Source organism: Stegodyphus dumicola, chromosome 8 (assembly GCF_044657685.1).
Source record: "Stegodyphus dumicola isolate Sdum_Otavi_A_Nest chromosome 8, ASM4465768v1".
NCBI classification, from domain to species: Eukaryota; Metazoa; Arthropoda; class Arachnida; order Araneae; family Eresidae; genus Stegodyphus; species Stegodyphus dumicola.
This window is the reverse complement of record NC_140775.1, coordinates 67618939-67635518: the sequence shown is the minus strand read 5'-3', so window position 1 is coordinate 67635518 and position 16580 is coordinate 67618939. Positions and strand designations below refer to the sequence as shown.

The 16580-nt window shown below is 31.8% G+C and overlaps 1 protein-coding gene across 4 annotated transcripts in view; it reads left to right on the top strand.

Annotated features, from left to right (window-relative positions):
• LOC118184963 (lachesin-like) overlaps positions 1-16580 on the top strand; it is a 69381-nt gene that overhangs the window by 40751 nt on the left and 12050 nt on the right. For 3 of the 4 annotated variants that reach the window (XM_035354721.2, XM_085821930.1, XM_035354720.2), the window contains one exon: positions 14858-15148. In XM_035354721.2, the coding sequence (XP_035210612.1) occupies positions 14858-15148 (291 nt within the window). Of the gene's footprint in view, positions 1-6361; positions 6854-14857; positions 15149-16580 lie in introns of those variants that run through there. The other variant, XM_035354722.2, reaches the window with a different exon arrangement.

Sequence of the window (16580 nt, the reverse complement as noted above, 5' to 3'; positions counted from 1 at the left end):
TCTATATATATGTAATGGAATCCGTCTTTTAAGTTTAAACATGTAAATGCAGCTCAGCAGAACATTTCAGGGCCCTCTAAGCCTTCGGGCCCCTATGCGACGGCATTCCTTGCATACCCTTATTTATGCCACTGCTTCCAATTACAGATATGTTTCACATGATGCAAACATTAATTTTCATATTTTTAGTCCAAAGGGGCAATTTACCCAGAAGGAGTATTAATTTCATTTCGGCATTTTGCGTTGATTCACTATAAATGCCAGTTAGATTGCTGCTACCAAATATTATTGCCCTGTGTTATATTAAAAAAAAAAATAAATAATGAAGACTCTGCATAAATGTATGTATGTTTCTCGCATTATGATGAGACAATGGTACCTAGAGCCATCAAATTTTGAATAACATAATATTCCCCTGAATACGGGCGTCTGGAAGTCTTAATTTGGAATTTGAAATTTGTTTTATTATCGAATTCATATTTTGTAACACTTCAATGAATTTTTGATTAATAAACTCAATGATTTCAAAGCAAGCAGTGGCAACACTGTGCGGGGGGAAACATTTTTATCTCCAGTGCACGAGACTGTGTATTGGAAATTCTAAAGATATGCTCATGTTAAAATTATTTTTCGATATTGCTGTTGAATTGAATTTTATGTTTTAAGTTCAAAGAACATGATATTTAATAAATAAAGGTAACATACAAAACATTAAAAAATTCCCCTTTGAGCATAATGTAAAATTTTCAGATTTTTTTAAAAAAATTTTAAATTAATATTATATAAAATATTAAATCTAACTTTTTATATGTTTTCATGATTGCTGTATTTATATATAGGAAAATGTTTTAAATGCATTTTAAAAAATAAAAAAACCCTAAAAAGTATATTTCGATATGAACAAAAAATGCAATAAGATATTTAATTTCAAAGTTTGCAATTTTTGTTATTATTTTCAACTGACCTTGAGGATTCAGTTAATAAATAAATTAGAATAGTCAGTTAATAATAAATTAGATTAATTAGAGGCTGATTTTTTCCTCTTAAATTCCTCCCTTTTTTCTGATTTACTGATGTGTAATATTCCTTAATTAATAATTTTATTACAATTGGTATACTGAAAGAATTTCCACACAATTGATTTCTAAGTTTTAGAATGTTAGAAATATTTTATTAATGTTCTTTTGTGATATTAGTACTTTAGAATCCTAAGATAAAAATCATACCAAAAAATTCGTTAAACTAAAATATTTTAAATTTTTAATTTATCTGAATAATGCTATGTCACGAATTTCAGATATTATTGTTTTATTTTAAGTATCATTATTCAAGCATTTTTATTTGAACTTATTTATATTTGAAACTGGTAAAAAGAGTATTCTTAAATTGTTAACAGCTTTATTTAGCTCGTTATTCTTGAAACTGTAGATAGTGTAACAAAGATGGAGAAACATCTGGTTTATGGCTTACGTTGACAGTAGAATTTAAGCAGTTAGGGTGTTTGTCACATTTCTTAGCCGTGTGTGTGTGTGGGGGGGCTTTACTAAATTGGGATTGTCAAGGAAGTCATAAATCAGATTACTCGTTCTCACTTGCCTTTTCGCTCTGTGTATATTGCAATGTTTAATTTCAGTTCCTATTCAGCACAGTGAGGGGTTTGTAAGTTTAGGTAATTTGATTTTCTTGGTTATTTCCGCTGGTTAGCTAGGGGGTCCACTTTACGTTCCCACGTTGAGGGTACAGATGTCCAGTTGCATTGTTAGATTTTCTTGTTTTTGATTCATTGTGGGGGTGTTATTTCTCAGTTAAAGTAAAATTCCAAGGTTGGTGAGATTGAATTTTATGCAATTTTGTAAGCCTATGAACTTACGGGGGCAGAGAGACCAAGATTTCTTGGGAGGCTGCAAAATGTTAGAAGAATTCAGGATTTGGAGCTGGAGTGATGTAAAGTTTCGTTAAAAAAAGGTTCGAAGGGCATTTTCCCTGTGGCGGGGCTTGTTCTCTTGCGGGAGCTTATGCCCGCGGTCGGGTGCAGTGGAGAGTTTTGCATAATGACAGGAGCTCAGAAAAAAAAAAAAAAAAAAAAAAAAAAAAAAAAAAAAAACTTTGCTGTTTCTTCATGTATTTTCCGAGAACTTTGAATACTCATTTTTGAGGGGTTCCAGATAGAAGCATTTGTTATAGACAGAAGGCGTTGATAGAGATAATGATTTGTCCCATATAGAAGTTTGTTTCAAAGGTGCTCTATACAAGTTTCGATGCGTTCCAGTTAGAAGTACCTGTTTTATTATCTGGCTGTGGTGTGCGATGCGGGTAATTCATCTTGTGGTGTCTTTGTAGTGTCTTCTGCCACCCTTTTCTTCTGAATTCTGGTTGTGGGGTCGAGGAATTAATTTTGTGTCATCGCAGTCTTCTCGAATCATCTACTTCAGTATTAGTGATTTACATCTTAGTGCCATCAGTGAACGATGTTCCGTCTCCAGCCTTATATGGAGCTTGCGAATTCTGCAATGTTTCCGTTAAGCGGTTGCTAAGCGTGACGAAGGGTTCCTGTGTACTAATTGTGAGTTATCGTATTCTTTTTATTTGAAAAGAATCATAGGTTGTGCCTTAAGTAAAATTTAAAATTACTGTGACTAAAATATGTAATTTCCATAATTGTAATTTCTGTTTTGTTAGTGATCAAATTTTTAAAGTAACTAAGTTTATGTATAGAATAAACCTAATATTTGTTTGTTCTGTTAAATTTCAAAATTGTTCTACTGGTATGTCTAGAAGTAATAATGAGGAATGTAATTTAATTGTATGCGGGGGTTACTGATCAGTTATCCATTAATTACTAATAATTTAATAATCTAGAAATTTAATAAATGTGTGTTTAAAATTTAATTGCATTTGTTTAATTATTTTGTGTGTAATTTATGGTGGTCTGTCATGTCACTCCATTTGTTTGAGCCGGGAGGCTTTTAAGAAACATGGAGCTTTATTGAATTTGCTGTTATTGTTCTCCCCAGTGGGCTTCACAATGCACCCAATTGTACTAACCACTTACGGTTACTGATTTGATTATGTGTTTGGGGTTAATGTTAATTGATACTTAGGTGCTAGGATTGAAATTAAACTTCTGATTGAATTTTCTTGAGGGACTGTTTGTGATTATGAGTATGTCTTCGGTGGTGCTTGCGAGTTGTGAGGTTCTGGTTTAATGAAAATGAACTTGTTGCTATCAATTGTGTTGGGTAGATGCGAGCAAACATATTTTCTTATGCGTATTAATTATGATGGCGCAGCTGTGTCTTCTCCCGACATATCCGTCATTCGAGCGTATGGAGATGGTGAGATGTTGTTTCCTGTGTGATCTTTTTATTCATTATTCGTGTAAATAAAGTGTGTTGTCCCAAATCGATGGCTTCTTTACTCTAAATATTGGCCTCTGAACAACAATTGGTAGCAGCTCCGTGGTTTTTTCAAGAACAATTGGATATGAAATGCCAAGTCGAAACCGAAGGTGTCTTAGTGGAAGCCAAAATTGGAGAAGTGGAACGTTCCCGAATTAACTGGAGAGAACTATTTTATTTGGGCATTGAAAATTAAAGCTGCCTTATCACTAAAAAGACTTGACTCTGTAATTTCCACAGGAAAACCAGAAAATTTAGACGAGAAAGATGAAAGATTGTGGAATGAGAAAAACGCTGATGCCGTAGCATATATAAAACTTTCACTATCGGATCAACAGGCGCTTCAGTTCTCCACAGAAAAAAATGCAAAAATTCTTTGGGAAAAAATAAAGTCAACATTTATGGGTCAAGCCGAAGATCGAAAAATAGATGCTGGTAATGAGTTAAAAAATTTAGAAATGAAGTTGCATGAGTTGGCTGATGATTATATCGCAAGAGCGAGAGGAATAGCAACTAAGTGCCAATCACTAGGATTAGATGTATCTCCTCGGAAACTGGTGTTTTACACAGTCCGTGGACTTCGTGGGAAATTCTCTCGAATTAGGGAAATTGTAAAATCTCAGCGTGAAAAAACAATTGATGAAGTACTCAAAATACTCCGTGAGGAAGAGTCCGTTCACAATTCAACGAACGGGAAACGACCTGATGGAACCAACACGGAGGCGTTCATATCAAGAAGGAATAAAAACTATAAGCCAAGAATTTGTTACATTTGCCGACGGCCTGGTCACATTGCGAAGGACTGCTATTACAGAAACAAGAATCCAAAAAGTGCGTTATCCAAAGGTAACAAGGAAAGAAAACCTACGAGTGTGAAAGTTTCATCTCGTTCTGATGAAAGTGATTTTGCTCTTCAACTTACGCGTGGAAAAAGTGATGAATGTGATAAAATTTGGTTGTTGGATAGTGGTGCAACTGGACACATAGCAAAAGACTTCTTTTGGTTTCAGAATATTACACCAGAGGTGAGGGAGATTTACCAGGCAGGTAAACATTCAAAAATATTTTCAGAAGGTATTGGTACTGTTAGAACAAAAACTATAAATACAAAGAATTCTAATTTTATTAATTTAGTTATATTCCTGATTTATGAAATAACTTATTGTCACTCACTGCTTTAATGGATAAAGGATGTAAAATTGAATCAAGGAATAATTCTGTATTAGTTTTTAGTAGGTGTAATGAAGTACTTTTTAAAGCATTTAAGAATAACGGTAGGCTTGAAGTTAATTTAGAACCATATTATAATTCTGAATCTTGCATTGCTAATGATTGTACTGGTAATAATTATGAACTTTGGCACAGTAGATTGTGTCATTTAAATCCAAAATATATGCTTAAAATGAAAGAATACATTGATATTAATGATGTAAGTGATTTTAAGTGTGAAACTTGTGACATAAGTAAAATAACTAGAAAAAGTCATCCAAATATTGACATTAATCAGAGTTCAGAAATTTTAGAAATAATTCATTCGGATCTATGTGGCCCTATTCAAACTGAATCAATTGGTGGGTCTAAATATTTTATGATCTCAGTGGATGATTTTTCTGGAATGTATTTTACTTATTTTCTTAAAAGTAAAAGTGAAGTATTTGATGCATTTTGTAAATTTAAAGCTAAGTATGAAAATTTAACTGGTAAAAGAATTAAACGTTTGAGAACAGACAATGGTTTAGAATTTGTAAATCAACAATTAGATAATTATCTTGTTAACTCAGGTATTTTTCATGAAAAAACAATTCCATATAACAGTGAGAGTAATGGGAAAACTGAACGGGCAAACAGAATTCTTTTAGAGAGAGCTAGGACATTACTACATGAGAGTGAGCTTCCGGTAAAATTCTGGGCAGAAGCAATTAATTTTAGTACTCAAGTATCAAATTTAACACCCCAGAAAGGAAAAGGAAAAATTCCTTTAGAAATTTGGACTGGTAAAAAACCCAAATTAAACTATCTAAAAAAGTTTGGATGTGTGGCATACTTTCACATTCCGAAAGTAACGCGAAACAAATTTGACATACCAGGAAAAAGAGGGATAATGTTAGGATATGCTAGAGAAAGAAAAGGATATCGTATTTTTGATATAGTAAGTAATAAAATAATTGAAGAACGATCAGTTAAATTTAACGAATCTTTAAAGGGTAGTAATTATATGGGGGAAAATAAAGCCTTAGAAACTTGGGATATTGAAGAATTAAAAAGAAAGGGAAACGAAGTAGATGAAAAACCACACATCGAATTGGTTGTTACAAAAAATACTCAAACAAGCGAATATGATGACTCATCGAATTTCGAAATTGCCGACATGAGCCGTTGTAGCGGGGGTGATGACAGGGGGGAATGAAGTCCAAACATCTGATAGCTATGAAAAAAGTAATAAATATGGAAATAAAATACCATTAAGACGATCGGATCCGAGAGGCTCAAATCAAAACAGCTAGCGTCAAGTATAATCAGTAATGTTCGGAATGATTTTTCAGAAGCAAAACAAAGTGCTAATTGGTATGACTGGAAATCCACAATGGAAAATGAATTAGATTCATTACATAAACACGAAGTGTGAGAAATAGTAGAGAGGCCCAAAAAAACAACTTTACTTTGTATGGTGTATACTTTGAAGGAAGGAGACTCTGGAGAAGTAAAATATAGCAATGATTTTGGAGTTTTAAATGCATATGCTGATGCTAGCTGGGGAAATGCAGAAAATGGTAAGTCATTTTCTGGTGGTACTATTTTACTAGGTGATTCATTGATTTCTTGGAAATGTCGTAAGCAGAGAAGTGTTAGTCTGTCTACTTGTGAAGCAGAATTATTTTCTATTTCTGAAATTTGTAAGGATATTATTTGGACTGTAAATTTATTATCAGAAATAAAATGTAAACAATTTTTTAATGGTGCAGTGGTCTTGAATACAGACAGTCAAGCTGCCATCCAGTGGATCAACTGTTCCAGATCTTTTACGAAATCCAGACACATGAACTTAGGTTTCCATTTTATGAAGGACTTAACAAAGGACAATGTCATTAAGTTGGAATATTCACAGACTGATAATATGATTGCAGATTTTCTTACTAAGAGTTTCAGTGAAGAAAAATTAATGTATACATTGAAAATAATTTCCTTAATTTCTTAATGTAATGTGTTATATATTTGTTTGTATTTCATTTTTTGTATTGAAAAAAATGTTGCTCGCAGGAGGGGTGTGTTGGGTAGAGGCGAGTGAATGTTTTTTCTTATGCGCATGCATATTATGATGGCGCAGCTGTCTCTTCTCCCGACACATCCGTCATTCGAGCGTATGGAGATGGTGAGATGTTGTTTCCTGTGTGATGGTCAATATGATTTCCTGTGTGATCTTTTTATTCATTATTTGTGTAAATAAAGTGTGTTGTCCCAAATCGATGGCTTCTTTACTCTAAATATTGGCCTCTGAACAACAAATTGCAATATTGAAGTGATTGAATATGTAGTTAAGTGGATTTAAGAGATTTAGTATATGAGAGTTAATATTATATTTTACCTGAACACCAGTGAAGATTTATTCCTCTATTCCTTTATTTCAGGTTAAGTTTAATCAAAGGTGTGTGAAGTTGCATTGATTGAATTAACTTAATTGATTTTTAAGATATGCTTTGTTAAAAGTATTTGCATTAAATAACCAAACAGTTCCTCTCTCCTATTTTACACACTTCAGGTTTAATAAGAGAATTTGTTTTTAGTGTAGTTTGTCCAATACCAGTCAAACAGTTAAGTCAATAAGTTAAATTGAGTTAAAGCTTAAAAGTTAAATACTCCTTAATTTTCAGATATTCAACAATAAGGTTATGTGTTGGCAATATGGCAATACTGAAGCCTGCCAGGTTTTAGCTTGGTTTAGTTGATTATGGCAAAGCACACTGGGGCTATCTGCCTAAAGGGAGGAATACCTTCATGGAGGACTTTCTAAGGAAAACTGGCTCGTATATACAGTGCGCATGGAGAAAACCACAAAAACATCCATACAGCCAGCTCATTTGCCTGGAATTGAATCCAGGTTAAAGCTACTAGTGTTCGTTGATTTTACCACTTGGCCACTAGCGGGCCTGAAACCTGTTAGAGTTTTCTAGAACAAATTCCATAAGATTCTGTGAATATAGCTGTTGTTTGGGGAAAAAAAAAAAAAAAAAAAAAAGTACTGGTTAATACTTTTCACAGTAATATTCGTAGAAATCCTAGTCACTTATTCTGTTAACCCTCATGTGTATATATATATATATATAAATATTTTAAGCTATATATATGTGTATATATATATATGGTTTAAAATATTTTTTGTTATGCCTGTAAGGACATATATATATATGTGTGCATCTTAAAAAAATTCTAAGAAATTAAAGCAATGAATTAAAAGTATATTAATCCATGTATAAAATGCCAGAGGCATTTTGACATTAAAATCAAGAAAATAATTCTTTCTTATGGTAATTTTGGGAAATATGTACTTTCTTAGTGAAAACCCAGGCATATCAGAGGGTTAACCCATTAACAATGAAAACTGCAAGGAATAATTCTTTTCTGATGAAAATAATAACAAATATTAAATTAAGCATTTCTAACATAAATTTACATTAAAAATAAAAAAAATGCTCTTACCTGTGGAAAAAGCGAGTGTTGCGTTATGCAACATCAGCGGAATAAGACTACGGATGTTTAGTGAGTAGGATTGTACTCGTGCAATGTTTTCTTTGAGTAGAGCACTGGATTACTTTTTAGCTTCATAACGTTTCATAAATCTACAGATCACTTGTAATTAATTTAATATTAAAATATACATTATATTTCTTTTACAAATACAGATTATTTCGATTGAAAGATTCAAGCATGAAAAGCTTCACTGCAATCATGATGTAAAGTTACATTACATACTTTCATCTATAAACAGTCTGGCTATGGCACTCTTTACAATGAAGTCTTTTGTTATCATCAAACTTTATGATAAAATGTCTACCATCTCCATGCAATGGTTTTTGAATGCTGAATTTACTAGGTCTTCCTCTTGCTGATCTAATTCTGGCTAATTCTGCCTTCTCAATAGGAGTTTGCAAAAGGAATAATGCCATCTCACATCTGAAATCTAAACGAGACTTTTTATTTCCAGTAATAGAAAGTCGTGATATTTTCTATACATTTATCAAGGCTATATCAATGTAATTGGTAAATATTGGCCCCTACCATTTTTTCCCACAAACTTATTCTGTAATTGGCTACTAAATTGTCACATAAATCGACTCCACCCATTTTGGCATTGTATTGTTCAATAAGATGCTGAGATATAAAAACCTTTTTCCTTTGCGTTTTTGAATAAACAGAAACATTTTTTATGGGCTGAATGTTTCCAAATGTTGAACCAACAGTTACAACTGAATTGTCATTCCATCAGACAAAAATTATTTTGTTTTTCTCTTCATATTGAAAATCATAATAACATAAAAAAATAATGTGAAATGTGTCTTTCTTACGGACACATTTCACAGTTTATAGTGGTAGATTTGCATGTGGTTCTCCTGAATTGTTCCTGTAGCACTGAAATCTTTATTTTTAAATGACATGGAAGTTGAAATGATGTAAAAAAGTTATCAAAATAAATAGCATGATTGCCAGGAGTTTCAACAACTCTGAGCAAATTACCCAAATAAATATTGAAATGAAACACATATCCATCATATGATGCCAGAGTCCATGCTTTGTATCCAAATCTTATAGGTTTCCCTTTTAAAAACATCTTTGCTGAATGTTTGCCTCGATAAGGAATCTTTTGCTTGTCAATACTTAGATCGTGAGAAAAGATACGAAATTGTCATAATTTCTTATTTAATAAGTTTAGATATAGTCTCACTGCAAACGTGATACCGATTCTCATACAATAGGAACAGAAATGTCTTTATCAAGAGACTAAAACATTTCTTCTTGAGGTAAAGAATGATATCCTGTGAGCAATAATATTCCAATAAATCATCTCATATAGGCTTCAGATGCAATAAATTCTGCACGATTTTTTTTTTTTTTTTGCTGAGCGTATATATTTGTCTGTTCAACGAAAAGAGAGTGAATGCCTGAACCAAAAAGAAAATCGAAAATCTCTCCACTAGTTTTACATTATATTTTGTCTTTTATAGTTCCTCTTCTATCTCTTTCTTCATTGTCTTCCTAAGACATAACTGTTAGCTCCTTTTTTATCCATTTCAAGTTTTCAGTTTTCGGCTTTTTAAACTTTTTCGTATGACTGCCACTGCTTTTAGAAGGCTAAAACTTACTTTATATGTGAATTTCAACTTCCCCAGCAGTATCATTTGGTAAAATATCATTATTATTATTTAAAACATTGTCATTCCCTTCTTCTTCATCACTGGGGGAACAACAATATCAGTTTCATTCTGGTCATTATTAACGTTATCTTCATCTGTTTTTTTTTTTCATCAAAAAATCTTTGAAGGGTTTCTTCTAATGTAAAATACCTCATTCTAGGCACTTTTAAAGCAGCCAGAACATGAACCAGAACATCGAAAGGAATGAGTAAAAAAGGAGATTACCCATTTCCTGCCTGACGTTGCGTCAATGCAACGCTTGTTTTCCCTTCCTTCCCAACACAAATATAAACATTTGATTGATGTAATGTTCTGGTAAACAGTGACTTTGACTAAAAATAGATCACTCATAAAAACAGCGATTTTTTTCATTATTTTCAGCAAAATACCCCGTAATGCTTGAAAGTATGAGATTAATTATTATAAACAAAATGATTGTTGAAGGCAAATATTTTTTTACAGAAATAATATTTATAATATTCCCTACACAAAAATATCTGCTGGTATAAAATATCTTATGTAGTTATATATATATACGCATTTATTTTGACCGTTGCGTCAACGCTACACCAGCGGCTAATGGGTTAATCTTACATCAAAAATCTTTTCCTAAATTGTTTTATCTTTCATTCAGTGTAAATGCAAACATTTTGTGCTTTAATTTATATCTAGCCTCTTAACATGATCACCAGCTTTAGTGCCTTCGCTACAGCATGTTGCTGAACTAAAAACCCTCTTCAAATGGTGTGTTATATATGCATCAGTCCCAAATGTCACTAGCAGTCGGGTGATGCACTGGTGCATCACATACTGCATTGCACTGGTGTAACACTCTGTCTCCAAGGTTAGTTGTGCTAGCAGCATGCTGTCTTGTAAGAGGATTAGCTGCTGATGCATATGTGATACACCCATCCTGAAGGTGTTAAGAGGAAATATTTGGGTGAATTTTTATCATATAGTAGTCAAACTTTTTGTATTTATTTTTTGTAGTAAGGATAAAAGTTTCTTTAAGTATAGGAACTAGGAAAACATGTAAAAACTTATCATAAATCTCACAAAATTCTTTTTTTTCTTTTAAAAATGCTGAATGCAAGTATTTATATTATTTAAGACATTTTTTTTTTTATTAGAAGTATGTGACTGTGACTAATGGCTTTGAAAATATTCTGGATATGTTAATTTGTGTTAACTTTATTTAGCTTTCTAATGCAATCAGACGTTCAGAATCACAATATACAGAATAGACATTACATTAATGATCAAAGTCCTAAAAGTATTACCTGACATGGTATGTAAAATTCATGTTATCTTTATTTAACTTTCTTATGCATTCAGAACTTTAAAATCGGAATATTTAGAATAACATATTACATTAATGAAAAAAGTCTTAAATGTTGCAGCAGACATGCTGTATAGTAATTCATGTTAACTTTATTTAACTTTCTTATGCATTTAGAACTTAAATTGGAATATACAAAATAGCACATTACATTAAAAAACGTCCTAAAAGCTGCAGCATTAATCTTTACTGACCTGTATCATGATGAAAATTTTTTAAATTAATTTCCTTATTATAAAGAATGTGGTAGATTCTGTGAACACTTCAGCACTTTGTTTTTGGACAAAGAAAAGAAAAAAACTTTCAGATTTTATATTACGCCCAAAGAGGCATTTTCTTAACATTTTGTGTGTTACCTTTATTTGTTAAATATCACGTTCTTTGTACTTAAACCATGAAATTCAATTCAACAGCAATATCACAAAATATTTAAAAGAGCATGCCTTTAGAATTTCATATACACAGTCTTGTGCATTGGAGATAATCCCCCTCCCCTGTACGGTGTTGACATTGCTTACTTTGAAATCATTTGAGTTTCTTAATCAAAAATTCATAAATGACATAATTCTTAAATTCATTTACAAAATATGAAGTAGGTAATGAAACAAATTCCAAATTTGGGCTTCCAGATGCCCATGTTTGGATGGAGACATACGTTATTCAAATTTGATGGCTCTAGGTACCATTGTTTTATCACGGTTTGAGAAACATGTATACATTTATGCAGATTCTTCATTATTTAATTTATTTAAATATAATACATGGCTCTAATATTTGGTGGCAACAATTTAAAAAGTGATATGCTGTTTTTAGTGAATGAATGCAAAATGCCAAAATGAAATTAATAGCTCTTCTAGGCAAATTGCCCCTTTGCACTAATAAACCAGTGCAGTTATAAGTACAGTTAGCATATAATTACTTCACTTATACAGAATAGTATATTAAGTTATATTTAGTTTAAATTTAAATTATATTTAGTTTAGTATTTTAACTTTAAAATAAAAGCAGAAATTTGGAAAAAATAGTACCGTAATTTCGGGTAGATAAGCTGTGGCTTATACATGTTTAAAAGTTAAAAATTTAGGTTGGCGGCGTATCCACCAGAGTGGCATATCTGAGGGAATTTTATTTTTCTTCTGTCCTTAAAATTTTGCTAATTCAGATCGTAAGTAACGCAGAAGCAAAACGGTAAGAATTCGCTGCAATATTCTAACCTTAGATTGCTCTAAGGCAGTGCAATGGGTCCAAACTTTCCTAAGGTAGGTGGCACTCTCTGTAAAGACACTGATGCATGTACTTCCTCCTAAAACTCCATGGTTTTTCCCGCATTTTCCTATGACGTTTTGTTTTACTGGTAGCAGGTACGTTTACTTGCAAGTGCTGTGTTCATTCATACACGTTTTTACTGCTTTGTAGCTTGCTTTTTGTTTGCCTTATCATTTGCACTTATTATTGTTATGGCTCCTACTCGAAGAAAAAGTTATACAGCTGGTGTTGACGAGCGATGCATTCGGCGGTGGAAGTCTGAACAAAAAGAATTAGAGAAAATGCCTAAGAATAAAAGATCTCGTCGAACTGGTGTCATAGCCAAGGCCTGTTTTGGAAGACAATTTAGAGAAATGCACAGTAGAGCAGAGAGAAAGTGGATTATCAGTATCAACAGTTAGAATTTGCCTTCAAGCAAAGATAATTGCTCAATAAATGGGCATTAAAAATTTTGTTGGACGACCTAATTGGTGTTTCAGGTTCATGAAGCAAAAGAAATTATCCGTCCAGACCAAAAAATAGTTAGACAAAAGCTTCCAGTAGACTGGCTTGAAAAAAAAAAAAAAAAAAAAAAAAAAAAAAGATAACTTTTTTGGAGTACACATCTAAGAAAATTAAAGAACAAAATTTGAAAAGAAGGCAAATAATTAATATGAACAAAGTCCCCGTTACTTTTGACTGGCCTCCGAGCAGAACTGTTTATTCAATAGGGAAAAAAACTATTTCAGTGTTAACAACCGGGAAAGAAAAGACCTCTTTTACTTGTGTTTTGGGTTATACTGCCAATGGAGAAAAGTTAACGCCTTTGATAATTTTCAAAAGAAAAACGATTCCGAAAGGAAACTTCCGAAAATGAGTTATTATTTGCACCAATGAAAGGATGAATGTGCGAAGAAGTGATGTTGTTTTGCCTGAGAGAAATTTATCGGAAAGGGAAAGGTGCTTTTTTCAACCCCGAGAAATCATTGTTCTGGATTCAATGCGATCCTATTTAGCAGATACGATAAGATCAGAAGCAAAAAAACTTAGCACCGATGTCTCAGTGATACCAGGTGGGCTTCCAAAAATTTTACAGCCGCTAGATCTCACTATCAATAGAACTTTCAAGCACGAGCTATGAAGCAGTGGGAGGAATGGATGCAAAGCGGACTCCATTCCTTCATGAATTCCGGACGAATGAGAAAGCTTCGTATGAGGAGGCTGCCTTATGTGTCGATAGAGCATGGCGATCAGTCTGAGCTTATATGATCGTATCGGCTTTCATTAAATCAGAAATCATTGAAAAAGAAAATGAAAGTGAAGATAGTGATGTTGAAAGAAGTGATTTAAAACAGAATGATGAAACTGACCTGTGCTGTGTTCATTCATACACGTTTTTACTGCTTTTGGTCATTTTTACTGCTTATGGTCATTTGTTAAATTTATTTAAATCAGACATCGATGAGTTGAATTTTGAAGGTTTTGTATAAATAAATGTAGTTTAATTTAACTAGAAAATTCTGTTTGTTTATCTAATTTACATATTCTTTTTCATAATGTGGTAATTTATGCTGATAAATGGAGTTTACCGAAAACGTAAAAATAATGTATTAGAAATCATCAGAGTTCGTTTTCGGCATGTTCAAGGTAAGATGTTTCTTCTTTATTTATATATTACTGATTATATTTATGTTTTAAATGTTATCAATGATGATTACACCAATATGGCAGGGAATTACTGAATGAATATTAATTGCCATGCTTCAGAATGCTTGGTTGCGGCTTATCAGATGACCTTTTATTTTTTTCCAGTCAATTATCATGTGTGCAGCGTATATGCCAGGGCGGCTTAGCTACTCGAAATTATGGTACTAGTCATTTTGTAATGGTTTTTCAATCATGTGAGAGCTTTGTGCATATAAGGGAAAAATTTCATAGGTCTTGTAGTTTTTCCCCTTCAGAATTAATATTTTTATTCCAAAAAGCTTTTTTAATTAAAGAAAAAATTGGAGCGGGGGGCAGTATTTAACATCTCATTATTCACGTTTTTTTCATTAACGTAGCTATTGATATTCTTTTGCAGATTTTTGTCGTCTGAGAATAAAATTAATACTGTTCTGTGAAACTACTAAATAACAATGCATAATTAAAAAAAATATTTTCATTTAAAAACCAAGAAAATATAATGTTTTCGAAGTTAAATTCCATTTCATGAGATGTTATTAATCAAAAAATGAACGTAACTTAGACAGATAATTTTGTGTTATTTAAATTAAAAAATTAAATTAAACATTAGTCAATGTTTGTGTTGCTTAAATTAAATGGCCAGACCTAATCCAATTTAAGTGAAGTTTATTCAGTCTATAAAATAACCTCCAGCTTGTAAAAGCATTTTTTTGTGTAAAATGAAATACAATTTCCAATTTTGTAATACATTTTAAATGTTGATAAACTTTTTTTTTTAATAGTTGCACCAATAGTTACTCTTCCAAGAACTCATTATAAGCAAGCATTAAATTATGATGTGGATTTATATTGCCAAGTCGAAGCATATCCAGAACCCTCCATAATATGGTTAAAAGACCAGCATCAGATATATGACAATCAGCGAGAATATTTCATTACTACATTTAGTTCTGAATCAGGATTTGTTGAATCAAAACTGCGTATTGCTGCTGTAGATGAAGATTCTTATGGCACATATACATGTAAAGCTATTAATAAGCTTGGCCGTGATCAAAAGAAAATCACTCTTGAAGGTAAGTGACTTATTTAGATTATTTGATTGCTGTTCTGTCATATATTTGCGTTTGCTGAATACAGTAAACTCTTGCCATGTGCAGAATTGCAGAATACGATTTCGCACATACATATTAACTTAAATGTTTCCATTTAATTTCTTCAACACTGAAATTTCAGTCATACAAATTCAACGTTCATTTATCGAAACTGAATGCTGGGTGGCATCAGCAATGGCCAGAAGTTATCAACAATTTTAAAGGATTTCATCGTTTAAAAACGGCACCAAAGAAATCACACAAATTGCAAAAGCATTTGGCAGCAAATGATTTCCATAATCGAAGAAGGAAAGGTCAGAGAATTAATTGAGAAATGACGAATGAAAAATTGAAAGATCTTACAAAACCAGCTGACAAGTTAAATGAATTGTTAAAAAGAGATTGAGGAACTATCGGATTTTACATTTAAGACTGAACCAAATAAAGAAAGAAGAAGACACTTTGGGAAAAACATTGAAAAACTGCCCTCCCTAGCATGAAACTTTTAAAGAGTTGCATTAATTATTGTCCGAAGCAAAAATCTTCAAGTTTTTTAAAAAATAAATATATTGTGCCCTCAATAAGTACTGATAAAAAATCCTATCAATTAACATTTGTTTCATTTTCCCCTTTTTATTACTACAATATTTGGATTTATTTAAATTATACATACTTTCTTAATATGAATTATACCTAACACATTTCTTTTTTTTCACTGGAATTAACCCTCTAAGCAGCAAGGCCGTATATGTACGTATATATAATATTTTTTGTCATATCTGTATGAACGTATATATAAATGCATATTAAAAAATGTGAAAGAAATTAAGAAAATACATCAAAAGAAAAAAAAAAAATCCAGGTATGAAATACCAGGAGAGTTTTTACACTAAAATCAAAAAAATAATTTGTTCTCATAGTAGTTTCGAGAAATGTATGGTTTTTTAGTGAAAACCCTGGCCGCTCAGAGCGTTAACTTTGTGAAAGGTGGTTTTGCTGTACACACAATGTATTAATGACATATCCGTTACATTCAGCAAGAGTTTATTGTATTATTAATAACCTGATAATTGAAAAAAAAAATCAGTTTGTTTTTGTCGCAGAAAGAATTGTTATATAGAAAATAAATTTGAATTCCAAGTTTTATTTTAGATTTAAAGAATATTTAAAAGTTATAATGGTAATGGTTGTATGTTTGGATTTGTTATATATATAATGAATCTCAAAATTTCAGTGTGTTTTCTGATAGATCTTTATGTTTAATTTTGTAAATTAGAAACATTAGTCATAAAATTGTATGACTTTTTATGATTATAATAATTCCCCTTTTATTTGATTAGCAATATTTAAAAAAATAATAATTTATAACTAAAAAAATTATAAAAATTTAGTGAGGCAAATTTTAATACTGGGT